The sequence below is a fragment of the Pseudomyrmex gracilis genome, unplaced genomic scaffold, assembly GCF_002006095.1.
Source record: "Pseudomyrmex gracilis isolate BER0280 unplaced genomic scaffold, ASM200609v1 scaffold_87, whole genome shotgun sequence".
Classification (NCBI taxonomy): Eukaryota; Metazoa; Arthropoda; class Insecta; order Hymenoptera; family Formicidae; genus Pseudomyrmex; species Pseudomyrmex gracilis.
The window spans coordinates 566,681-591,864 of NW_018020671.1; the positions used below are offsets into that span (position 1 = coordinate 566,681).

The window sequence follows — 25,184 nt, forward strand, 5'->3', positions numbered from 1 at the left end:
TTGATCCCCACATCGTCGAAGTGGTGATCACGCTCACAGATGTCAAACCGTTGCCGTTATCACACAAATTCCCCCCTTCCCTTCCTCGCTCTCTTTCCCTCTGTTCCCCACTATTCACATATATTGTAAACACATAAATTCAGCAAACGATTTTTGTATTCTTCTTCGATACCGACCTTTCGCAATTTATATTTACTACGTATTGCACGATTTCTTTTTTTTGCACATATAAACGCAACTTACTATTTATGTAATACTTACTATTTATGTAATACGCGGGAAATATACAAATATAAATTTATACAAAACTTTGTCTCTTTGATTCGGAGATTAATCAATATCTAAAAAACTTGTTTTAAATTGTTATTTTTGTCAAAAATTATGCAACAAAGAAAAACACATAGGTAGATCGCGATTTATGTGTTTCGATACACGCGCAGACACAGAGAAAGAAAACAGGAAATGTGTTGGATATTTTACTAATCTGCGCAATATTTATACACAATTGAATGCTCCAGTGTGGGCGAATTTATTTATTAGCTACTTCGAACGTGACTCACAAACGTGTCTTTTTGCTTCTAATGTAAACATCGCAACACCGTAACGACTTGATTGCAATGTGTGAGGAATCGGGAGTTTTAAAAATAGAATATGGTATAATTATTGTGAGATAAAGAGCAGAAAATTGGACTGGAACCAATATGGAATATTAACTTATCGTCAGTTATGAATGACATCCTTTATGTGATGAAAGAAATTGTGACCGAGCCGCGCGAGTCTCTGCGAGTGATACTTTGAAAAAATGTACGAGCGGAATTTCTTTATTTCAGCGATGTGTTCAATGAAGGGTTTGTTTCATTTTCCTTGTAACATCACATTTATATGCGTACATACACATACGCTCGTTAATATTTCGTAAAACACGGCACGATGAAAGAAAAAAAAAAACAAGCTAAGTGTTCTGGAGATCGTAAAACAAAACAAAACTATCAGCGAGACAAACGTGCGTGAATGCCAATAATAGCACTTCTAAAAATATAAATTTCTAAATCATCTGACTATAAATCAGCGATTTATAACACTGAGAATGGTGAATAGCTTCGTTTAACCGCGTTAAAACTGGATCGGGATTTCGCGATCGAGACGATCAGTTGACACTTGGCGCAACGAACATATATTGCGCGCGAATGATGTCAAATGTATAATATAATTGATGCCACGCCGCCGCGGTGAAATGGATTCAATTGTTGCGCGTTTTATGGGTTACGCGCGTGGCACGTTTGTTTGTTTTTCTTTTTTTTTATTATTTCTCTTTGATTTGCTCCGCAAATAATTTCAGTCACACACACCGTCGCTAACGTTTTATTTACGATTTATACGCTTGTGCATAAATGACTTGGCGAAAATGTGACGATAATGACGGTCGATTTACGTTTCAGTACTGATAAACGATATTACTTGCGATTTTCGAGCTGCGCGTGGAAATATCCGACTCGATAACCTTTACATATTGCATAATCATCTCGGTCTTTCGTATCGTGTAATGTTACTTAGAAAACCGAACATTACACGTGTCTCGTGATTCGAAATTAAAAAGTTTCAATTTAATTTCAATTTGACGACGACACGTGTAATGTACGGAATGATCGAGCACATGCGTATCTAACGACCGAAGAGGAACATTACGCGTGTCACATACAAATTGAAATTAAAAAAAAATTTAAGTGCAATTAATTTCAACTCAACGGTAACACGTGTAATGGTGTAACCGATCGCTTAATTTAAAATTCCGAGAAAGAGAGAGAGAGAGAGAAGGAAAAATTAAAAAAAATGAAAAGAGTGAAAAATGTGAATTCGGCGCGTACACACGTGCACAGAGATAACATAATACACGTTGGATAGAACTGAAGAAGCAGGTACGCGTTTTTGTTATTTTATATAACAAAAATTTGTATTAAACTTGCCGTTACAATATACACGCGATTATATAAAATATATATATATATATGTATATGTAGGTGATGTGTTATATACGTATAATATATCGAATATAGCGTATGTACAATAATTGTTCGTGGTGAAACTTAATCGAAGTGATATCATTACGGTGAGCTCGAGTCCGAGTAGCTCGTGTTGCTTCCTCGCCGTCGCGACATGTGTCGTTGTCTGTGGGCGGGACTGCGCGAACGAGATCTGTGTCGTGACGATGATTTCTTGGTCTTCTTCGACCGATGTGAACGCGATGAGCTCGAACTATCGTAACTGCTAAAATGACACACAAAGTAATAATTTAATAATTCATGTTTATTATTTAACCAAGAGTATCTATATCTCTTTTTATTGATCTTTTTTCTTTTTGTTTCTCAAATAACTCCTTGCAAGTAAAAAGGCCAATTCACTACCTTCGATGTGAACTTTTCTTTTTCTTGTGCTTCTTGTGCAATTTGTGTCTGTCCGTGCGGCTTCCGCTACGACTCCTGGAACGCGGTCGCGATCTCTTGCCGCTTAAGTCAGCACCCTTCAGCCGATCCATTAAGGAATTATTACACGTTCTTGTATCCTGTGAAGATTTGTTTTTGCTACCCTCGAGAGACGGTGACGGTACGGAGCGCACCTCGTCTAAATCGTCCTTTCGCGAGCTCGGATGCGCCGTGGTGGCAGTGACGGAACCGGTTTTAAGCACCGGTGCTTGGATATGACTAAGAAATATGGCCGCCTTTTTCTTTCTCTCCAGCTGAAGCTGACGTTCCCGGGACAACAGCTTATCTCGCGCCGCCGCTACGAGTTTGTCTTTGATCCGATCTTCTTGCGCCCTCATTTCCTTCTGACAATCTTCCAAGACGTCGTCCGTCAAATCCACCAGTTCTTTCGCGTCATATTTCGGTTTCTTTTCCAATTTTGCGGGATCTTTGTCGCTGGTAGGATTCACATCGGCGATGCCGTCCTGAGGCGAACCAGGCTTGGAATTCTCATCTTTTTTTTCGTTCTCCATCTCTTCGTCGCTCTCCTCAAGTGGCAACGCGTTTCTCTTTTCTATAACCGTGCTATCTCCGTCTTTTGGCTTCTTGATGGAAAACGATACGGTTGTAATCTGTTTTCCCGATCCGGTGCTCTGCTTCGTCTTTGTGTCGCCATTTTTTTTCTTCGCCTGTATCATCTTCACTCGCTTCTGCACCTCTTCCATTCGCTGCTGTTTCTTCTGCAGTTCCTCGAGCTTCTTCTGCTTCTCTTCCTGCGGCTCTTGCTTCTGCAGCAACTCTTCTTCCGTAAGTACTTTTGGATTTATCGCACCCTCGCACATTGTGAGCTTGTGCGCGTAATAACCGTGATACTGATGCGATAGTTCCAGAAAGTTGAATCTAGGATCTCCCTTATTCTTCACAATTGTCTCAAAGTCGCGACCATTCTTCGCCACGTAACTTGCCATCTTGTCGATGATAATCTGCACCTCAGCTGGCGGCACGATAAAGGAGGGTCTACTGAGTGGCTTCTGCGTAGGTAATCCGTACGGTACTAACGGCACAGGTGCTTCTTTGGGTGTGGTTTGCGCCGCAGTTACATCGTTAGGCATAGTCGGCAGACCGTGTGTCGTAGGTGTTTGCATCTGCCCGTTTGGTCCATATATAACTGGACCGTGCGAATATTGCATGGGTGCGGGATAAGAATAACCCTAACATACAAAATTACAAGATAAATCACAAATGACGTAACGTGATCTTCAAGAAAGTCAGCTTAACTTTGTGAAAAAAAAAAATCGTAAAATTAAACTTAAGAAAGAAAAATTTGATTAATATTGCAATTGCAGTTCTACTTTATTGACGAGACAAATTTCGTACTTGTACGGGCAGTGAAGGGTAGTATCCTGCGGATGGGATTGGCTGCTGAACTGCCGGATCTGCTGGCGGTGGTGCTTTAGACGGTGGTGGTTTACCCGTGATCTTATTCACGAGCATGGAATAAGCGCAATCCGCCGACGGCTTGTACTGTATGCTTGGTATGCTTGGTGCCTATAAATGGAAGAAACATTCTTATAGTACGTTCTATATTTAGCTCTTACCCTAGATTTTTCCTACAGTTTATATACTGAAGTATATAAATTTAGAAAACTCTACGGGAGTTGTGTTCTTTTTGTTATTTTTTATTGAAGAATGTCTCTATACACAAGACTATAAAAGGGAGATTTGTGAGCATTTACTTCAGATTATCACTACATATTACAGTATTGCGCAACATATGCCAATATATCGCGTAATACTGTAACATGTAGTAAGAATTATTATATATTCGTGACAATTTTAACTATATTTATTTAAGCTGCCCCTTCGGTTTCTTCATCGACGATAAAATGATAAATTATCGCGGTAGATAATTGTTGAGATTTATATCGCACACGCGCGAGAAAAAGGAATCGCAATAAATTTAAAACACTTTGCAGATAAAAGAATAAATAAAAATGCAAATAGGTCCAATGCATACCGGAATCAGCCCTGGAAGCAGAAATATTCGACACATAAATTAGTAATGAAGAATATTTATTAACATTTCATCCTATTGAGAGATCTCCGTGAATTTCAAGTGAGTGCCATTCTAAAAGTAATTCAGCGTGTGTGGTCCGGCAAGGATCTTCCACATTTCGAACTACTCCAAACACAAAACACTCTTCCAAGAACGCAGGAATCGCTTATGCATTTTCAAGAACAGATTAATATACGACATGCAAGTGGAGCAATGTAAAACTGTGTAAAACATACCGCTTCAATTTTGGTAAGTGACGACGCAAGGCTTGGATGTAGGTACGGTTCGTCATCTTGGTCTGACTCTTCTTCGGGTTCTGTCATTGGAAAAAAAAGAGAAAAGAACAATGAGACTCGCGTATATTAAAGAAATCAAATAAGTTGACGCATGGTGGTCCACCAGCTGGTAATTAACAAAAATTCATGTGGCAATACTTACGGCAAGAAAAACTAAGTAGAATCAAAGTAGGTGTGGGTAATCAAATCCTGCTTTATGTTGCTTCAAATTACTTCAACTCAATAATGTCAATATGAATTACCATGAGACATTACTTTTTATATAAAATAATAATATGCTTACCTGTTTCTTCTTTCTCAGGTTGTTTTTCGGGATTATATTTTCCGCTCTTGATCGCATCGAGGACAAACTTATAATATTGATGAAGCGGCCCGTCTATCGCTAGGAACGCAAACTGTGGATTATTTGCTTGTTTCGTCTTTATCAGGATTTCCATTTGGCTCCCGTGTTGACTTATAAACAACGCCGTTTTCGTTATAATGGCATTCAACTTCTGTGTCTCCGGCTAAACAAAAAAGTACACAAAAAAAAATGTTTATTGTGAAGTTGTTTGTAAATAAATTGTCAATAAAAAGTATTATATACGTCAAAAGTGAAGGTAACGTACCAAGATCATCCCCTCGGGAATTTCCAATTCTGGAGGCGGTACAAATGCCTGATCTTCTTCCTGCGAGCCCTCCGATTGTTTGGGGCTTTGCGAGTCCTCGCCAGAGGCCTTCTGACTGTTTTCATCTTCGTTGTAACTATATCCCACTTGATTGTAAGATTCAGAATCTAGCGCTTGGTGTAACCGTCTTATTTCTTCTTCTGCAATGAAACATAGTCACGCGATTATAAATCTCTTTCTTTTATGTGGATTGTGAATATTATTTGAAAAAAAAAGAATACGCGTTACCATGATACGTCGATTCTTCCACATCGCTGTTATAGAGTGACCGATAGCGCTCCTCATCGCAGAGTTGCTCTACTTTCAGCTCTTCTTCCGTAAGTATCGTCCGCTGATCAAAACCACCTGGTGGTGGTTCGTGAATTCGTAAGTCGGCCAGTGCTCCTCGCCCATCGTATCTATACACATACAATACATCCATTAAAGAAGGAAAATGATAATGTTTTAAATTGAAGTGGCAGTTGACCAACAGCATCTGAAAATTTTAAAACAAGGAGAAAGCCCCACCGAGCGATATTTCTCTCTGAAATAGAATGGAACTGTAAAAGACATTGCACAATGTTTTTCTCTATCTCCATTGTATAATACTTCAGTAAAAGAAAATTTAATACTTTTTAACGAGTAACACATAGTATGTATAGTTTGTATTTTAAAAAAAGAGTAAGCAGAATTATACATTAATTTTGCTTCTAATAATCTAATTTTATTTACACAATTTACTGTTTTATATTTACACAAGATGTAAAAACACATATATATGAACAAAAATATATATGTATATATATTCCAATTTATACAATATCAATGTACATAATATCAATATATATATATGAATTAAAATTTTTATAACAGTAAAAACATTTACATAATATCTTTGTATCTTTAATATAAACATGTGTATACATATATATGCACAAGCATTGCGATATGACAATATAAATTATTGGAAAAATGTATACAAACTGTATGTAAAACTGTAATATATTTCAAGTATGCGACAATATATATACCCTAATTCTTCCTGAGTCAAATCTAATATGCTAATATACATACCGTGCTGAACAGTTGTACAATTACCTACAACCGTCAGCCTGCCACTTGTCTGTCTACGCCGTGTCTCACCTTGCTGCTGAATAAGACGGCCAGCCGCTGTGTCGTGAGAACACCTGACTCTGCAACCGTGCAGAGCGCGTATAAATCGCGCTGCCACACTGAGAGAACACCTGCGGAAGCCTTAAACAGTCTCCAGTTCGCTTATCCAGAGATTAACCATGTGAGAAGACCTTATTTTGCATTTTTTTTTATTTTAAGTGAGCACTCGGGTTTTAATACATTTGTCGGAATTGATTTTTTTTTTTTTTTTAATTTTGTTTAATTTTTTTATTTTTTATTTTTTTTATCTGTATCAACCGTTTTCGTCGGAGAAACGTACCGTTACTGTATGATTCATAGTCTTATGCATGAGAACAAATATCCTAGATGAGAAATTTGTCTAGGTTAGAGAAACGGACCTGTCTATCTTCAACGTGCTATCGCCCATCCATGGTATCAAATGCTTTCCCTGATCAATCATTTTCGCCTTGTCATCATCGCGAAATAATTTGCAGCTGTATCCGAAGACCAACAGCTCCTGCGATTCCTCGTCGGTATTCTTTTTACGCAGAATGCCCGAATCTACCATCCAACGTTGGGTTTTCGACGACGCCATTTTCGACCGTGTGTGCTCTCGGCTGCCCGCGTACCGCAGAACACGTTCGCACCACGAACCGCACACGACTACAAGTGCAAACTTGGTTGCAACTATCTACAAATCGGAGCCCAGGTATCAGTTTGGTTTGGTGCTCTTTTGGCTCAGTAGACCTATAAAGCTAGTCCATACGCCATTCTATGTCTTTTTGATAACAGGTTTAAAACCGTGGATTGGGTTCCTGACGCCAAGCCACGGAGTTGTGCATTTGTTTAAATTAAAGATAATAATAAAGAAAGTGGTGTAAAACACCGACAATTGTCCAAAAATATTCACTGCGCACATCCAACCGATATGGCTGATGCAATCCAACTTCAGCCCAGGTATCAGTAGACGAAATCGGAACGTAAGACAATTATGACAAGCAACTCGTATGATGGGTGAGAGAGCGTCGTAGCAAGTACGTAACCGCAACGAGCGCCATCTGTGGTTTCGTTTCGGAAGAAACCAATGAAACACACTGGGATTTAATTTCTGTCTTATGGTGGAAAAAAAAAAATTATATTTAAAAACGTGCAAATTTTCTAACTTGTCGCGTTTTTTTTTTTTTTTTTTTTTTTTTTTTTTTTTTTATTTTTTTTACGAACAAACGCCGATCCAACCGACCGATTTGTGTTGTCGACGTGCGTAATGTATTTATATTTAAAAAACTCGACACCAATGTCCGCCATTATGCGCCTCTTCGCCTGGCCTTGCATTATGGCCGCTGCGCTCAGCTGGCAGTGACTCGATTGGTGGTGGACGAGCAGAGCGTTAAATGGATACGTGCGTCGAATGACTTATTGTTGTGTCCTGGCTTGGGATATCTCGATTGTGCTCGGTCGGGGAGCGCGTTTTTTCGCGCACACATTGGTCCAGTGACGAATGTTATTGTGCAACGACGACGGGACGAGATCTGGAGCGAGCGACGTAGCCTAGATAAGATGGCAATAAGCGCTGTCACACGGGTATCGAGCATCGTCATTGCGCTGAACGGTCTTCTTCATTGAATCCGCCGCGCGCACACGGACAGAGAGATCGAGATCGGGAAGGAGATCGCGCGAATGCGACACGAGAACGGTGACAAACAGAGCTGACAGCCGCCCGTCGATCGCGCAAACATGGGCAATTGCCTGAAGCGTTCCGGTAATCAACAGGACAATACTACTCTGCTGAGCAACAATCCCGAGACCAATGTGTCCACCAGCGGATCCTCGCAGGAGGGCCTTGGACCGCCGATCTACAACGTAATTCACGCAGTTTGAGAAGCGGTTGTTTTTTTTTTTTTGTTTTTTTGTTTTTTTAGATCCCTGATTTTTAATTGTTATCTGCTTCTTCATCGATTTGCGATTTTGTTTTTTTTTTCTTCTCTTTACTGCCTATCGTGTTTATTTCACATTTGAATATACGCGTAATAAAAAAGATTAAAAAATTGACATTTATATTTCAGAGTTAAAATTCAATCAATCGACTCGAGGAATGTAATTTACACTTTCTCTTAGTAATTTTTAATTAGAGCTGCAGCGATATACATAATTTTGTAGACTTTTTTTTTATTTTTCTCGCATTAGAATTGAAACATTAAGTAACAATTGATTTCTCACTTGTTTCTACAGCAAACAATTTACTACCCGTCGGTTGCCTCGAGGGAACGCCAGCTGCAATCCACCAATTTGAACATCGGTCATGGAATCGGTGTCAATCTGGTGCCAAGGGATCCTTTCACGGAGGAGGATATGCGGCAGCAAGTGAGACTCGCCAAGCGTATAGGACTGATACAACATTTGCCCATAAGGGAGTACGACGGCGCGAAGAAGGGCGAATGCGTGATATGTATGATGGAGCTGCAAGCTGGCGAGGAAGTGCGCTATCTTCCCTGTATGCACACTTACCATGCTATTTGTATCGACGACTGGTTACTACGTTCATTGACCTGTCCGTCCTGCATGGAACCAGTGGATGCGGCGCTAATAAGCTCATATCATCCGACTACTTAATAACGGAGTGACTGGAATTCTATTGGTCTGACAAATTGGTAAATTGGAATTATATTGAACAGACTAAACGTGTGAAGTAAAACTGAAAAAAAAGGAGAGAGAGCGAGTGAGAGAGAGAGAAAGAGAGAGTGAGAGAGAGAGTTGTGTCTACTTCTATAGAGCATATAAAGGCTTCTGAGACATAGAAAGACGGTATATTCCGCGTCGACATATGCGTGCGTGTTGGTTAATAATCTGTATCACATTCTATTACATCTGCAAGTATTTTTTTAGATTACTATGCGAGTGTGTGTTCGAAGAGGTCCTTATTTTAATTAAATATTACCAGAATAAGTGAGTGAGTGAAAGGGAGAGAGAGAGAAAGAGAGAAAAACATCACACCTATGAAATTCTTCGTTTGCATAGTGAATACAACTGAATTAACTGCTTGTATATTGATTTCCTATTAGAGAAAGAAATGGGAAGTGGGAGGATACAGCTCGATGTAAGTGTGCAATAAAGTGTTGAGTAAGCCTCATGTACATTAGATATAGTCTAAACAAATATACATATGCGTAGTGAGAAGACAAAATGTGCGGGACACGTGCGGAAATTATTATATTCTTTATATTACAGTTTTTTTTTTTTCTGATATCTCCCCCTCGTATAGTGTAGATATTCTTTGCGTATAGCGTTTTTGACGAAGTTGTTTCTTTTTTTTTTTTTTTTACAGAAATTTTAATCATGTTCTCGAAACATAACACACATACCTGTGCTTTCGAATAATTTCGAGTGAGATAAATTGCGCGAATTACATTACAAAGTTTTAGAGTGAAAACTGTTGCTTGTTCGAATTATAAATAACGCACGAATTGTAGACACTGCGAATTAACGATTTTCGCGACATTTACAGTCTAATCTATATAAAAAGACGCGATTCCATTGTATCTGTGTAATATGAAAAAAAAAAAAAAAAAGACTGACAATGTCTGTATTTTTTATTTTCTTCTTGCATTTCGCATGTGTCTTTAACGAAAAATTGTTGCGCGAACTGCTTCTGTCGCTATACGCGACCGATTTATTAACATTTTTTCCAAGTCTTAGAGAACACGTATGTACAGAAAGAAAGAAATGGTTTACCGTATGTGACCACGAATAATTATAGCGGTTTGTTATATTAAATTATAAACCCTTCGTAGATCGAACACGGTCAGAGATTTAAGATCGTTGTTTTTATATTGCGCTTTATATTGCGTTTCACATTTACGCGTTTATTGAAAAATCCGCGCCTTTAACACACGCCTTTAACACATGCGAGAGACGGACACACGCGTGTGCAGTTACAAGCAATTGTGATCTGAGCAGAGGTCGACGATTTCACATTTTAAGAAAGAAAATGATGATTTTTGTTCTTCAGATTTTTGTGAAGAAAATGTTTGATATATTTTTACGCTATAAATTTGTGTCCACATTTGTAAAAATATTACCCGCTATTAATAATAGAAAAATTTACGCGATCATTTGAACTGACACGTTGTCAATTGACATGATTTTGTACATTTTTGTTACGAATTATGTATTAACAGTTTACATTTCTTTTTTTGTGTAAACTTACATATTTTTTATGTTATACATCTACATTGATTATCTTAAATCTTGATGTTTTCTTTGAAGGGTTATTAAAAACTAAGTCACATATATAGCTGAATTTGATTTGTTAAAATAAAAACTAAGAAAAAAATAAAAATATAAAAAAAATATAAAAGTTTTTTTTCTTCAAATCAATGTCCATTTTTCCTACATCTGTGGCAGAAAATCTCTCCCAATTTCGCGTTCGATTCCCTCGGTTGTAACTAGAGATTCGACTTACGAAGGGTTAATGATACATGAAAATAATATAGCGATGTGAATAAAACATGAAAAAAAAAAAACATAAATTAGAAAAAAGGAAAAAAATAATCAATCACCACAACGCAACGCTAACAATAGACTTTGTTGTTGATTTAGTCAGGTTTGTTGAACTAACACACACACACACACACATACCTTTGCTGTAGTTACAATAAAACAGTGAACATTTACCGTTTCGCTAAATAAAACTCTACAAAGACGTGTGCTTAGTTTCGTAATACGTTGAAAATGTATAATAACGAAGAGTAATAAAATTTTTTCCGAGACTTGAGACAAAAGCAATATTTTGGGTCAAGAGAAAAAAATTGAATATTCAATTTGAAGGAAGTAAAACCAGAACGCTTTACCATACGGTATTGTCGCTTTTCTGTTTTTGCTAAATAGAGAAAATTTATGCTATAAAATAGTAATTTATTGACAAGATACAAAACTATATAAATAATAATTTAATACACAAATACAAAATTATTTATCGACAAATACAAATTGTCAATTTAATAACCAAATAGGTTTTGTTTCGAAAAGATCGTCTCTACCGATCGGTGGTGCATTTTTTTGTTTTGTTTTTTAAATAGAGCTAGATTTGCAAATTCTACAAATAGAAAATGTGTGTAGCGTAATTTTATAAAAGAAAATACGCCAAAAAAAAAGTAACTTAATTCTACTTGATACTCTAAAATAAACGGAAAGGAAGAAGGAATTTTGGACGGATTGAGATAAGCGCGTTACATCGCTCTAATCAATGTATCGAACACTGTTGTGCGATCAATCGTGGACATCGTCACTTGGACAATCGTTGGACTATACATGTACGATCATAAAAAAGTCTCGAAAATGACAATTGTGTATTTCATGTATGTGAGGAAAGATGATGATAATAAATTATTTGATTAGGAAAGAACGTGCGTGTGTGTGCGACTATACACATCGATAAATGGTCTTCTCGCAAAATTAGAAAACCTTTGTTTGTTATATTGGAAATTCGATATTGCAATTCCCGATAACGGAGTCACACATTCAATTAAGGAGAATTGAATTAAACGTGACGTCATAATTATAAAAAAGTATGTATAATAAACGTTAATAATGCTACTATTTACAATTGATTTATCTCGAAACTTTCACAACTACTGAGGAGAACTACCGGTGTTGTGTTATTTAAAGGCAGCGTCTCTGTTAAGTGCTGTAATAAGACTTTTATTTTCTCCGTCGGTATAAAAATATATAAATAATAAAAAGTATTAATCCTTTGACATTTTCTCTCATTATGTGCTAATGAAAAGTTTTCAGAAATGAAAAAGCTAATAACGACGAGTTTCTCGTGCTAATCTATCAGAAATCCGATTTGACAATAATACAAACTTTCTGTTATAAATTTTCATCTTCTGTTATAAACTTTCTGTTAAATTTTCATAATTTTCTTCCGTGCCGAAATAAACTTCTAAATTTATACGTTGATTCGTAAAAATTTTTGAAGTTTTTATATATATATATATATATATATGTTTTTTTTTTTTTTAAATAATTTATATACTAAAAGAAAATAGAACATTTCAGTTAATGAGATATGCATTACAAACGTTTTAGTTTTATGAGATATATGTACATATATCGCAATTATTATTGAAATATAATAAAGTTACATTTACAAAGAGAGTTACATATATATCTTACGTGTTGTTCGTCAAATTGTACAGAAAATTCGAGGTATAAATAATTTTTATTTTCCCTATCTCTCCTAAGTTGTATATATAATAAAGTTATTTCAACTGGTGCTTTGGTTGTGTTTTATTAGCACCTCGCGAAAGAGCAGTTTAGTTTTCGAGAGAACAAATGAGAATTTATTCCCCTTTTGTACTAGTTCGATTGTATATTTATAAAATCCCAGGATCTCACCGAACAGACATTTTTTTTTTTTTTTTCGTCTCTTATTTTCTATGTGTAAAACAATTTTTGACTAAAAAACTAATATAAATTAAAGACAATTGTTGTCTTTCTAAATCCATCGAAGACGGGACTGGTGAAAGAGGTTTTTTTAATCGTTTTTTGTTTTTTGTCTATTATATATAAAAACACAAACTCGGCGATCTGTACATTTACATGCGATATGTTACATAGCTAGCAAAACATAACTAACATCCGGAACAATTTAGATTTCGCACAAATTTTTGTTTTTATACATTACGAAATATATTCTTCTATTTTACACGACGGACAGGTTGTTTTCCGCGATGGAAGGATTCTCGTAGAAGGATTCGCATTTTTCAAGTAGACGAAGAACCGGATTAATGTTGTAAGGAAAGAGAGCTTTCTTCACCAGTCGGTCGATAGACATTTTTAGTCTAACTAGTACGCCCATAGTATTATCCAATTCTCCGCCGCAGCACGCGACGAACTCGGCCCAGTTACGTCTGACATATTTGAGAAATCGCAACAGGTACAGGAGAAAACAGGTCTCGTTGCTCACCAGCAAATCCAGCAGCACGCTCGAATCGTGCGTCACAGTATGAATGAACTGCACAAAAGTCAGTGTCGGACTAAGCATGCGGCTCAGATTCGTACGTTCATTCTGTGGCGATCCGCGATAGAAGAGACCCACTGCGACATCCAAGCAGCAAACCATACCCTCGATTAAGAAGTCGTCCTGGTCCTGGAATATCTGCACTACCCATTGCGACAGTGGCATGTCCGGATGAAAGGGCATCAACGCTTTTACGCATTGATCCAGTTGACGCAACACCTCGCGGATACTTCTCTCAATCATCGCCATATCCTCGTCAAGATCTTCAGCTTCGGAACCGAGTGACGAATCGCTGGAGTCGCTGCGAGTTTCCCTTACGGTCACGGCGACACTCTTCAACACCAGCAGCACCATTTTCTGTAGCAATGGACGATCGCCATCGCCGGTACCGCCGCCGAACCTGCCCGAGCCGTCACGGTACGGTAACGCCTCGAGCAGTCGCGAGTCCTTGACAGCTCGTAAAACCAAATGCGCCAGAGAACACGGCTCTTCGGGCAGACCATCCTGTAACGCTAAGGTACTGCCATAGCATAGCACTTCGTTAAAGAGATTGAGCATGTGTCGCCAGATCACGCCCGGCACACTGATCAGCAACCTCACCAAATGGTCTAGTTCCGAATAGAAGAGTTTGGTATCGATTATGGACAAGTTTGCCTTGACGGAAATAATAGTTTCCCACAAATGTAAGAATGTAATAACGACGGATTCGTACTGAGGTGTATAATGGCTGAGGATATCGTGAAAATTCGTCACGACAGTGATCCACTTGGACTCGAGCGCTCTCACGCACATTGCTTTGATCTCGGTGCTGTCAAAGCTTTCGGAGATGGTGATCTTGTTGCAATTAATCGGCGGCATATACGCCTCCGCCTCTTCCGGATGTGTGCCGTCCGTGTCCTTGTGCTCGATCACTCTCGTGACTATGTCCAAAGTAAACAGCATTTGACTGGGAGACGAAGTGTCCACTAGAGATTGCGTGAGCGTTTCCAACCAGGCAGCTTCCACGTTTTCTCTCGTGATGATAAAAAACGATGCGAGCACGCGGCTCGCGGCGTACAACACAAATCGGTTGGACATGTAAGACAGGTCAATGATTTGATTAATGATACCGTGTTCATTTTGCGCAAGTATGTTGCAAATATCTGCAATTCTCGTGCACATTATGCCTTTCATATTTTGCTTGATTGCTAGATCGAACAGCAGTTGAAGAGCACTTAGAAACTCCAAAATTTGTTCTAGTCGCCACTCTGATAACATGGCAAAGCGGATTCTACCATCACTCCCCTCGCTCTTAGCATTGATGAACGGTTTGTACAAACTGCTTTCCGGCACATGGCACAAACAACGTTTGAGCAGACTATTTTGCAGCTGCTCAAGCTCATCTCTGTGATTCTCAGTGCGCTGTTTTTTCTTAACTGGCTGTTCCATTGTGCTGATAAGAGGATGCGCAGAAGCACCATTAATTCTTGTCAAGTTAACTCTCTCATGTGGACAGTATTATGAAAAGATGAGCATCCAAGTAATGATAAACAAGTTGCATTTTGTATCAGTATACCAAAGCTAACAGATGTATAAATCCACTGGAAATACCTGTTGCAAAAAAACCAAATAATTTTTATGTACGTATGTATATAAACGTATATAAATGTGTTATGTAATTTGTTTAAATAACTTTTGTTTTTTTTTTTTTTTTTGCACAAATATAAAATCACTGAAATTTCGAATAATTTACACATATAAATTTTCATCAATATTAAAAAAAACACGTTTTTGATATCTCACTATAAATACACAATAAAATGTAATAACCAACAAACTTACAGCATTAAATTTCCATGTTTGTATTCCTGCTGACGATATGTTTATTTCTGTATTTTAAAAGATACCAGAGACAATGCCCTCAGCTGTAATACAGAAAGAAAAACAAATTCTTTTTAAAACAACTTGTCAATCCCATCACTATTTCAACAAACATTATTCAAAAATAATAAAATTTTATTCACTTGAAAAAAAAAAAACCAAAACTTCTTTGTATCTTCATATATAAATTTGTTTTTGTTGACAACAATTATTCAAAACTCAACTGTGCGGCAAAGTTAGAGAGAAAATTGTATAAAATTGATTGTTTTGCACAAGCACTATCTCTTTTAATACGACTAACATGGCGAAGAGACGGTAGACGATGACTCCGTGTAACACCAGAAGCCCAACATCCACAGAAAAATCCGCGGCGCTAAAACTCCTGCTGTTGCTATCCACGCCGATGAAGGAGATGTTTGCCGCTTTGCGAAACACGCGATGCGAATCCAAAATAAATAAATCCCTGTTTGCGCATTCGTGTTCTCTCTACGCGCATCCCCCGATGAAGCTCGAGGCGATGCTCTCGGCGATGATGGACGCGCGATCTCTCTGGGGGCGGGAGTCGCCGTCAATCTTCGCGAATCGAGATCCGGGGAAAACGAGATTCGCACGCGGGGGTCGAATGTTCCACGGAACGCAGGAAACAAACGTGTGCAACAGAAACGATCCACAGGAAGGACGCCGATCCACCACGCGATCGCTAGGAAGACAGCCTTACCGAACGAAGAGCGTTATCGGCGAGCAGGGGATGGTTCCGGGCACCCCGAACGGATCCGCGGGCAGCGACGACGTCTCGTCGCCGTCGGCGACGTTCCCGTTCGCGCGCGAGACTTCTTCGTACGACGTAAGAAAATTATCGGCACCGCGGATTACCTCAGCCGAAACGCCGAACGGTGAGATTCCTCGTCGCTCGTCACACAAGCTCTGTTGCCACGTATACGTATTGCTACCGACGACGCTGAAAAATACAGAAGCTGGTACGAGCCGAGGTCGGCGTGGACGTCCCGCGACCGGTACGAGGAGGATCGCTGCCGATGTCGGGCGGTGAGGTATCACATCCGCCGCCGCGTCGAACTGGGATACGTACTGCGTGCCTGCATTTTCGGTCGAGCATTCTGCGGAGCCGCGTAATACAGTAGCTGCTCGTTGCGCATTCCATAACGTACTGAGGGGCGGTACGCGGGTTTCCGCGCGGACAATTGCGCGCGGATGCGACCGCCGGCCAGTGAAATATTCCAATGACGCTTAATATGCCGTTATCGCGAATAAAAGTCGCCCGGATTGAAAAGCCGTGCGATAAATAAACGCGCGATCATCGGCAACTCAGCGTCGCAACCAGCGCCCCGTCGTGGCGTCCCTCGCACGAACGCGCGCCGCGGCTAATTTGAATCTTCTCTCTCGATAATTTTTTTTTTTTTTTTATCGATACGGATCAATTCGAACAATTATCTTTCGACTCTTTCGAGAAATTTGAAGGTATTGAAAACAGAAGGTTTTTTTACAGAAATAAAAAAAAAATGTTATACGAAGTATCGAATCAATCGCGGTCAAGATGTAGCGTTTTTACACTTTTATCAGTTGTTGCGAAGTTGTAAATAAATGTGTGCAAGTATTAAATTTAAATACGTACGAATTTGTTACAACAACGCGTCTTACATATCGTCGCAAGAAAGGAAACGGTCTCTCGGTGAAGATTTTACTCTCCAATATATCACATCAGCGAGATTCTAGCTTGCGCTTGCGCGCGTCAACGAACCTTTCGTCTCTCTTTTCATCTGCTGAAAAACTCTCTAACCTCCTCTCGAAAGAGACCCGATCGTATCGCAGAAGGAAAGAATTTTAGAAAGAGACAATAGCGAGTGTTGAATGGAATAAAGCCTAAAAATGCGAGAAAACGGTTGTTGTCCCAAGTTGTTGTTGGACCAGTCCGTCTAATCGGCCAATGCGGTTGGTCAATTTCAACGGAACACAAATCGACCGCCGAGGACATCTCACGAGCTCAGCGCACAAACAGACACATTATCTCGAACGAGTTCGATAGCTCGAGTTTCTTCTGAAAATCCACACACAAGCGCTTTTATCGACGGTGCTTTACGGTGCAACAACACCTCGTGGAAATATACGTTGATCAACGTTTGACACAAACCACTACATAGACGAGTTAAAACCAACAGATAAAACAACAAAAAAAGTGACGCAGTTTTAGTCAATTTTAAGTATTTTTTTTTTTTCGTCTCCGTCGGTCTGTCCGTCTTTGCGTGTCGCGTATTCGTAACGTTTCATATCAGGCGCCGTATCAGCGATCGCTGGAGGCAACGAGATAGTGACGAAAGGTGGAAGAAAGTAAGCCTTGGCCATCTTGGAGAGAAGACATGTCATTTTGGTATAAACGTCAACGGCACAGTGTTTACCGCACGATAGATGCTCCCGCTCGATCGTTGTAATAACTTTGTGACACCTGACAATTCTTGACGACGAGCATCATCGGACCACCGCACGATACAGTTGACACGTACATATCAAATACGCGGCGTAACTCCCAAGTGGCAGCGGCCCGTCGTACGTTAATACTTGCATCGCACGATGAATCGCGGTGACGGGCTGGTGCAACGACGACGTGTGGTCAACAGCGGCAGCAGCGGCAGCAACGGCAGCGGTCTCGGCCAGGATGGCTCAAACTCCGATCTCTCGGGTCACAACGACAAACTGTCCGGTCAGAGCCCAGACACAGATTGCTCGTCCCAGAAGGATCTCAATTGTAATTGCAACGTCGACGAGGATTCCGACAAAGAAACACGTCTGACACTTATGGAAGAAGTTCTGCTGCTCGGTTTAAAGGACAAAGAGGTTCGTGTCTCAAAAAGAATCTCTATCGTGTTGCTCTATGTCGTATTGTTGACAACTGGTCTTTCTTTCTTTCTTTCCTAGGGATACACATCCTTCTGGAACGATTGTATAAGTTCGGGATTGAGAGGATGTATCTTAGCAGAGCTTGGATTCCGAGGTAGGGTCGAGTTGGAAAAAGCTGGTATGCGCAAGAAGAATTTGTTGGCAAGAAAGCTTCTCTTAAAAAACGACGCGCCTACTGGTGATGTACTTTTAGATGAAGCTTTAAAACATTTGAAAGATACAGATCCACCCGAGACTGTATCAAGTTGGATAGAATATCTCAGTGGTTAGTTTATTTAGATGTTTGTACAGATTTTCGTGTGTGTACATGTATTTTATATGATTTTGTTTTTTTTTTTTTTCACAGGAGAAACATGGAACCCCTTAAAATTAAGGTATCAGTTGAAAAACGTCAGAGAACGACTAGCAAAGAATCTTGTCGAAAAAGGTGTCTTAACTACAGAAAAACAAAATTTCCTACTGTTTGATATGACAACTCATCCCCTCACTGATAATCTTGCCAAAAGTCGGCTCGTAAAGAAGGTAAACTTATTAGTGATGTCTTTTATATTGAGTGTCATTAAGTATGAAACTTGACAAATATACATATATATGTACGTATCTAATTTTATATTTAATTTATATATAATGGCTCAACATTTATATACACATCATAATTATGTAACTGATGACACATACTAGCTTGTACTTATGTAGTAAGTAATATCAGAGAAAGGATATATTTTTGACAATACGTTACAAGAGATTATTATAAAGGTCATGTGAATATAACAAACTGTAAATATATATGTTAAGTACTTTTCCAAATTTAAATTTTCAAGATACTTGCTCGAAAACAAAATATAACACAGTGTATATTTATTGTATATTACTGCTATATTATAAATTCATAAAATAGTAATATCTTATCTCTTTACGCTTCACCTACATTGATTAATACTTCCGTAGGAGTGAATAGATAACAATTCACAAATTACATATATAACAATATATATATACATATATATATGTGTGCCTATATGTGTATATTACATATGTGTGATACACGTAGTAAGATGTATACACATAAAATATTATTTAAATAAGAGCATATAAAAGTATAGAAAAAATAAAACATACTCGAGCAAATTAATAAGCTTTACGTAACACGACCTGAAAGATATCGCTCGAGTATTTTGTTACATAATATATGAATAGAACTATAGCACATATGTTGCTTTTGTCTTGCAGATTCAAGAAGCTGTATTAGGACGCTGGGTGAATGATGCTGCTCGCATGGATAGAAGAACGTTAGCGTTAGTTATTTTAGCTCATGCATCCGACGTATTAGAAAATGCATTTGCGCCATTATCGGACGACGATTACGAGGTAGCAATGCGAAGAGTACGAACGTTATTAGAGCTCGATTACGAGGCGGAAGCTGCTAAACGTAATGCCAACCCAGTACTTTGGGCTGTATTCGCTGCATTCACCAAGTAACATACATTTTATAAATTATACGGATACGGAATAAATGTTGGATACTAGTGTGAATAATAAAATTACAAATTTTGCATGTGTCTCTCAGTTACTATACGCGAAATAGACACAATTGTTGTTATATGATGAGATCATTCAGACCAAACATCTGTATATTCGATTATACGAGACGTTTGTTTTGTCTTTTTTTTTTCGATTCTTTTACATGCTAATTGAATAAAAATATAAATGATCATATTGCAGTATTGTGCAAAGGTAACGAAGATTATGCTGTGGGAACCCAATAAACAGAAAAAAATTTTTTATTAAAAAACTAAATTCTATAATTTTTGTCTGATGTTTATTGAGGTTTACGAATTTTTTAATTCGCGAACACAACAATGTGAGATGCAAAAAGATACTGCTATAATGGCTCGAAATAGATGTTGAGTGGGAAAAAAGTTGAAAAAACTTGAGGAGGAGGGAAGATTTTATGTTTTAGCCATAATTGAAACATATATTATACAAAGTATGTACATATATGCTTCTTTAAACTTTAATTTTTTAATAACATGTATAAACGTGCCTCCGTTTGTTATATATGATACTTGCATCCACAATTAATTTCAGTTGTTTTGTTTAAATATTTTATATTGATATTAAAATACATACACAGACAAAATAAACACACAAACACACACATATATATTCGATTCTTTTCTCAAAACAAAAAGAACTTATTTTTTAAACTCTGAGTGACATTTATTTTCTACATTATCTATGTAGATAAATTAGAAATAATTTTACACATTATCCATGTAGATAAATTAAATTATTAAAAATAATTTTACACACGCATAAACTCACACACATACATGGCATTATCTTGAATAAAGTGCCACATTCTTAGCGATTATTTACATATTAACACTCGTGTGTGTAAGAAATGTTTTGCACTATTTCTTACATAAATGTTCACTTTATATAGACCTTATCTTGTTACAACGTCTTCTGATATGTAAAAAGATTTGTACTGACAGTATTATCACATGTGGCAGTACACAAATCAGATTTAAAGTAAACAAGAAAAATACCAAGTTTATATATTATTAGTTACGCTCTATTACTAAATATTATTTAAAAATAAATAAATAAATTTTATTGTAATTTAATAGTTAAATATATACTCTCCATGTAAAGTAATATACAAGCTGTTTTCTTTAAAACTATTGTCATGTTATATGCCGCGGTAATCTTTCGCGCGCAAAATATTTTTTTTTTTTTTTTGCAAGAATGCAAATATCATAAAAAGAAACAATGTGGTCTAAACAATGTGCTAGACGATACGATAGACTAGTTACAGTTCGATTAATGTTATGAAATATTTTATAATGTTTTTTTTTTGATGGTAGAAACTCATACAGTATAAGATTATTATAAATACGCAGTTGTAGCATATAAATTGGAGCGGACGACTTATACGGCATGGAACGTGCTGAAGATAAACGTAACAGTTTTATTTGTTTGTTAGGAGGTTTTTTTACAAGGTAAAGAATGGGATATTGTTGTTCCTAAACCATTCGAGAAACCATGAAAGCCAAGGTTCATGAAATAGTACATGAGGTGAATGTTTTTTGTCCATCGAAATGTCAGATTCTTTGATGTCAAATCACACATATTGAAACACACAAAAAGGCACTCTTCAATTTTATAACTTTAAGTAATTTGTAAATATAGTATCATACACTTTTACAAACTCGCTCTATATACTTTTATGTGCACACGTATCGTGTAATATACCGTCGATTAAAGTTAAATAAACGAGAAATAAAAGAGAAAAATGTTATTAAGTTTTATTATATATTATAATCACATTTCATACGAAAGTTTAATTTACACATATAATTTACACATATATATTACAATACATTTATATATATAAATAAGATTTTATACATATATCACTTGTTCATATTCTTTTTGTGCCACATTTTCTCTCACTCTTTTTTTCTCTTTAATTTTATATAACATTATAATTATTACAATTATATTTCGTTTTGCAGGAAATGTTTTAAAATCAATTAGTTGTTTGTCGTTTTTTTAAGGAAGAGTACGTAGAGATGATCAAATCTATTTATTTAATTACAATTGCTTGAATCAGACCATATTGTCCGGTTCTCATCCAATGTTCGTCTTTTTCGAATAATGATTCAGCTACGCCCTGTGACAATCCAACACAAACATCTGATTTCACGGTGCGCAAGCTTAAGATATTTGTAGGTTGAAAATCTCCCAATGCGTCTTTAAAGCTTGTAGTGTACTCGAAATTAATATCGCCTAAAAGTTTTCTATAATTTAAATCGCCTTTAAATATAACTAATGTCGCATTCGACAATTGAGCATATAGATCTTTCTCTTTCTCTTTCATTTCTTTAAAATCATATGGTCCTGTCCAATAATTATCCGCCTGTTTCAAGAAAATTAATGTAAATTGTATATTCAATTTTATTTTGACGTATCTGAAAAAGTAGACAAGAATGTACCTTGACGCTCCAATTTCCAGAAGACAATAGCCTATTAAACATAGCGACCAAGTGTTGCAATATCGTTCTATTTTCAGAATTAGTATTTTCTGATAAATCCTCCGACACGTCCACTCGACGCATTTGATCAATCGTCCAGGTAAAATCGTAAGGCGTTACATCGCTCACGTACCATGGATATTTTTTTACGTGAAACGTTATCTTGGATTTAGGCGCGAGGCAACTCAGAAATGTTGCTAAATACATATCGGCGACAAGTTCGTATCCTGAATTGTCAAGCACTATATGAATATCACCATCATTTTCCATTATTGTGTTGTTTACGATGTTCCACACAGACTCCCAGTCGTTTACTAATATATTTTCATTCAAAGACTCTACTACATCGAACGGAGAAAAACCCGAATTGGAATCGAACTCGCTGGATGTAGGAATTCCTGCGCTTACAGACCCATCACAATATCTATAAATATTTTTTAACACATTATTACTCGTTCATAGATTTAAAAGATATATAAAAAAATATTAGCGCCAACCTGTTAGCCCATAAACTTAATTTTAACAGTTTCAGAAAATCCTGTTTTGCTTCTGAATGTTCTCTTCTATCGCATATACTTTTTACGTGTACAGCGAGAGTCTTCATGAAATTAATGCCAGAAAAAAAGGTATGTTGCTTAATTGGTCCAAATACATCATAATTAGCTAATGTGCTCCTAGTTTTTCAGAGAACAGATATTTTTCAATCTGTTGCTTCACGTGTCACACACACAATGCATATCGTACTTTAATACACAATAATATTAATAAAACTTACGTCAAACCTACTTCTTGAGCTACTATACGATACATATAGCATTCGCAATATAACCAGATTGTACTGAACCATTTTGGCACTTCACCCTCTACTTGTGTCCTATATTCTAGATACTTATTCCATTCCTCCGCATCGTTACCGACCTCTTTGTTATTTAAGCGCATAGGTCTCAGAGATTTGTTAGTAACTACTTCAGTTTTTAACTGACTTATAAAACCTATGATCTGTTTGATATCTCTTTCTGCGTTCTATAATTTAATAATAATATTTATGTATTATTACACACACGTGTGTTCCTTATATTTTGACAGAGAGAAAGAAAAAAATAGGATGGCAGCAAAAGTACTGCTTATGGGATTACCTCACCATGTAAAGAAATAATGGATTTTTTGTCTTTACAAAGATGATCAATGATATTCGTCAATATCACTGGCAATTTGTCTTTTATTACTGTATGACCGTAACTTCTGTAACATAGCGACAAAATAAATGTTATATTACATTCCTCTGTTCTAAGGGGAATTCTAACACAGAGCATTATTCAGAAATTACCGTTTGTATATTCCACGCAGCGGTACACCAAATGGTGTAGATATATCTTGGAAAATCGACATTTTGTCATTCTCTTTGGCCTTTGCGCTCATTGATAAAGCGGGCAACAACGGAAGATCAAATAATGTGAGCGAAGAATACGACAAGAATACGACAATTGCGACGAGATTACCTGTGTGTACATACAGAGTGAACATCTCTCTTAGAGTAAACTTCAATGTTTTCTTGTATACATGTATATTTTTTCTATATATTTCACACACTCCGTGCACTCAACACGATGCAAGAAAATCAAGATTAGAAATTCTGCAGCGGAGAGAAGGAAAACGAGGAAACAAAAAATGCAAGTAATATATATATACATACGTCACGAAGCAGTTTGCTCCTTTTTTTTTTTGTACTATCTATATTTCACAAACTAGCTACTATTTGTGAACTTAAAAACGTTATATAAGCGTATGGAGATAGGAAGAGACAGACACTGTAGCTGCGAGACTGAAACTCTCTAATCTTTATCACTGAAATTTAACGAAGACACACGTAAACAATGAGCAGACGGCACATACAAGGTCGCATACATGTCGTATGATTGCTAAGCGTGCAACGCGCACGCGCAGTCTTTCTTTTTCGTCTAGCCGTTATTAATTATATAAAACTAATGTGTACGTACGTATATATATTGTATTTTAAGTGTATATTACATTTTAATGTAATTATATAAGTTCGTTTTTTACATCCGCGGGCATTTTATAACTCGCGGCTTGCGAAATATGATGGATTATTTATACGCGGAGTGTTGCAAAAGAACGCGCGTTTATTTCAACAAATTACAAAAATTTTAAAATTGTAGATCCGCTTGAAATCTGAAAATTAAAAACATGAAAAACATATGCTTAGAGAACGTAGACTCCGGTTGTGTGAGCTCCAACATGTTGGAGTCATTAACGCCCGTTTTCACCATCTCTTGGATTAACTTAATCGGCGATTAAGTATCAGTCGTGATTGGTCCGTTCTTCTAAACGATTAATGCGACCGGCACTTCCAATGGAATAATCGATCGATTAATTTAATCGAAGATGATGAAAACGGGCGTAAAGAAGTAAAGTCGCGAACGGAGTTTAAGTGTACTTTGCATTCGCACAAACAACAGGAATTAGTTTGTTAATTCTCAATTGCTATGAAATGTTTCGTATCAATGCGCATCAATTCGCGCACATTGCACCAAGGGCCGGTTGTTCCACCTTTCCGATAAATCTCAGCTTATTCGACAGGTTTGTTATCTATAGGATAAGAACTTGACTAGCGCATCTTCCCCACTGTTTTTTATTTCTACATATTTATCCGTTAGACACGACTTGCACGGTACCGAGAGTGTTGTCTAATTTATCATTTACCAGATATATAAATTTTACCACGACACGTGGAACAACGCAA

At 37.3% G+C, this 25,184-nt stretch overlaps 5 protein-coding genes across 11 annotated transcripts; 2 read left to right on the plus strand and 3 right to left on the minus strand.

Moving 5' to 3' along the window:
• Nucleotides 1-99: 99 nt before the first annotated feature.
• Nucleotides 100-7,204, minus strand: LOC109855366 (splicing factor, suppressor of white-apricot homolog). Of its 2 annotated transcripts, none has more exons than XM_020429558.1 (8): nucleotides 6,991-7,204; nucleotides 5,708-5,877; nucleotides 5,420-5,619; nucleotides 5,095-5,317; nucleotides 4,752-4,831; nucleotides 3,837-4,007; nucleotides 2,403-3,670; nucleotides 100-2,262 (listed from the first exon to the last, which is right to left on the minus strand). In XM_020429558.1, the coding sequence occupies exons 1-8, from the start codon at nucleotides 7,185-7,187 to the stop codon at nucleotides 2,103-2,105; spliced, it is 2,469 nt and encodes an 822-aa protein (XP_020285147.1). In that variant the 5' UTR covers nucleotides 7,188-7,204; the 3' UTR covers nucleotides 100-2,102. The 2 variants fall into 2 exon arrangements, with proteins under 2 accessions (XP_020285147.1, XP_020285146.1); XM_020429557.1 differs by having other exon boundaries at nucleotides 100-2,265.
• A 665-nt stretch (nucleotides 7,205-7,869) lies between these two features.
• LOC109855328 (RING finger protein 11) lies at nucleotides 7,870-10,158 on the plus strand. The gene is made up of 2 exons (XM_020429472.1): nucleotides 7,870-8,452; nucleotides 8,822-10,158. The coding sequence occupies exons 1-2, from the start codon at nucleotides 8,327-8,329 to the stop codon at nucleotides 9,200-9,202; spliced, it is 507 nt and encodes a 168-aa protein (XP_020285061.1). The 5' UTR covers nucleotides 7,870-8,326; the 3' UTR covers nucleotides 9,203-10,158.
• On the minus strand, nucleotides 10,133-16,788 carry LOC109855327 (protein lines). Of its 4 annotated transcripts, none has more exons than XM_020429470.1 (3): nucleotides 16,561-16,788; nucleotides 15,435-15,517; nucleotides 10,133-15,203 (listed from the first exon to the last, which is right to left on the minus strand). In XM_020429470.1, exon 3 carries the CDS (start codon nucleotides 15,039-15,041, stop codon nucleotides 13,296-13,298), a length of 1,746 nt encoding a protein of 581 aa, XP_020285059.1. In that variant the 5' UTR covers nucleotides 15,042-15,203; nucleotides 15,435-15,517; nucleotides 16,561-16,788; the 3' UTR covers nucleotides 10,133-13,295. The 4 variants fall into 4 exon arrangements, with proteins under 4 accessions (XP_020285059.1, XP_020285057.1, XP_020285056.1 ...); XM_020429468.1 differs by lacking the exon at nucleotides 16,561-16,788 and adding an exon at nucleotides 16,347-16,539; XM_020429467.1 differs by lacking the exon at nucleotides 16,561-16,788 and adding an exon at nucleotides 15,775-16,267.
• A 379-nt stretch (nucleotides 16,789-17,167) lies between these two features.
• On the plus strand, nucleotides 17,168-19,938 carry LOC109855323 (Golgi phosphoprotein 3 homolog sauron). The gene is made up of 4 exons (XM_020429459.1): nucleotides 17,168-18,320; nucleotides 18,402-18,648; nucleotides 18,730-18,905; nucleotides 19,614-19,938. The coding sequence occupies exons 1-4, from the start codon at nucleotides 18,057-18,059 to the stop codon at nucleotides 19,860-19,862; spliced, it is 936 nt and encodes a 311-aa protein (XP_020285048.1). The 5' UTR covers nucleotides 17,168-18,056; the 3' UTR covers nucleotides 19,863-19,938.
• Nucleotides 19,939-21,842: 1,904 nt separating this feature from the next.
• LOC109855330 (protein-glutamate O-methyltransferase-like) lies at nucleotides 21,843-24,339 on the minus strand. 3 transcript variants are annotated; one of them, XM_020429478.1, is made up of 7 exons: nucleotides 24,117-24,339; nucleotides 23,751-23,922; nucleotides 23,565-23,665; nucleotides 23,199-23,446; nucleotides 22,921-23,097; nucleotides 22,385-22,847; nucleotides 21,843-22,308 (listed from the first exon to the last, which is right to left on the minus strand). In XM_020429478.1, exons 3-7 carry the CDS (start codon nucleotides 23,565-23,567, stop codon nucleotides 21,976-21,978), a joined length of 1,224 nt encoding a protein of 407 aa, XP_020285067.1. In that variant the 5' UTR covers nucleotides 23,568-23,665; nucleotides 23,751-23,922; nucleotides 24,117-24,339; the 3' UTR covers nucleotides 21,843-21,975. The 3 variants fall into 3 exon arrangements, with proteins under 3 accessions (XP_020285067.1, XP_020285066.1, XP_020285065.1); XM_020429477.1 differs by having other exon boundaries at nucleotides 23,560-23,665; XM_020429476.1 differs by lacking the exon at nucleotides 24,117-24,339 and having other exon boundaries at nucleotides 23,560-23,665; nucleotides 23,751-24,104.
• Nucleotides 24,340-25,184: the final 845 nt, after the last annotated feature.

Excerpts from the sequence above, each read along its gene's own strand:
- LOC109855366 (XM_020429557.1), bottom strand. The coding sequence starts at position 7,187 with ATGGCGTCGTCGAAAACCCAACGTTGGATGGTAGATTCGGGCATTCTG. Across the intron at positions 5,318-5,419 it reads TTCCCGAGGGGATGATCTTG|CCGGAGACACAGAAGTTGAA; the intron begins GTACGTTACCTT and ends TTTTTTGTTTAG. Across the intron at positions 4,832-5,094 it reads ACCTGAGAAAGAAGAAACAG|AACCCGAAGAAGAGTCAGAC; the intron begins GTAAGCATATTA and ends TTCCAATGACAG.
- LOC109855323 (XM_020429459.1), top strand. The coding sequence starts at position 18,057 with ATGAATCGCGGTGACGGGCTGGTGCAACGACGACGTGTGGTCAACAGC. Across the intron at positions 18,321-18,401 it reads TCGGTTTAAAGGACAAAGAG|GGATACACATCCTTCTGGAA; the intron begins GTTCGTGTCTCA and ends TTTCTTTCCTAG. Across the intron at positions 18,649-18,729 it reads TTGGATAGAATATCTCAGTG|GAGAAACATGGAACCCCTTA; the intron begins GTTAGTTTATTT and ends TTTTTTTCACAG.
- LOC109855330 (XM_020429476.1), bottom strand. The coding sequence starts at position 23,947 with ATGTTCACTCTGTATGTACACACAGGTAATCTCGTCGCAATTGTCGTA. Across the intron at positions 23,666-23,750 it reads CTGCGTGGAATATACAAACG|AAGTTACGGTCATACAGTAA; the intron begins GTAATTTCTGAA and ends GCTATGTTACAG. Across the intron at positions 23,447-23,559 it reads TTATTTCTTTACATGGTGAG|AACGCAGAAAGAGATATCAA; the intron begins GTAATCCCATAA and ends ATTAAATTATAG.
- LOC109855328 (XM_020429472.1), top strand. The coding sequence starts at position 8,327 with ATGGGCAATTGCCTGAAGCGTTCCGGTAATCAACAGGACAATACTACT. Across the intron at positions 8,453-8,821 it reads TTGGACCGCCGATCTACAAC|CAAACAATTTACTACCCGTC; the intron begins GTAATTCACGCA and ends TTGTTTCTACAG.
- LOC109855327 (XM_020429470.1), bottom strand. The coding sequence starts at position 15,041 with ATGGAACAGCCAGTTAAGAAAAAACAGCGCACTGAGAATCACAGAGAT.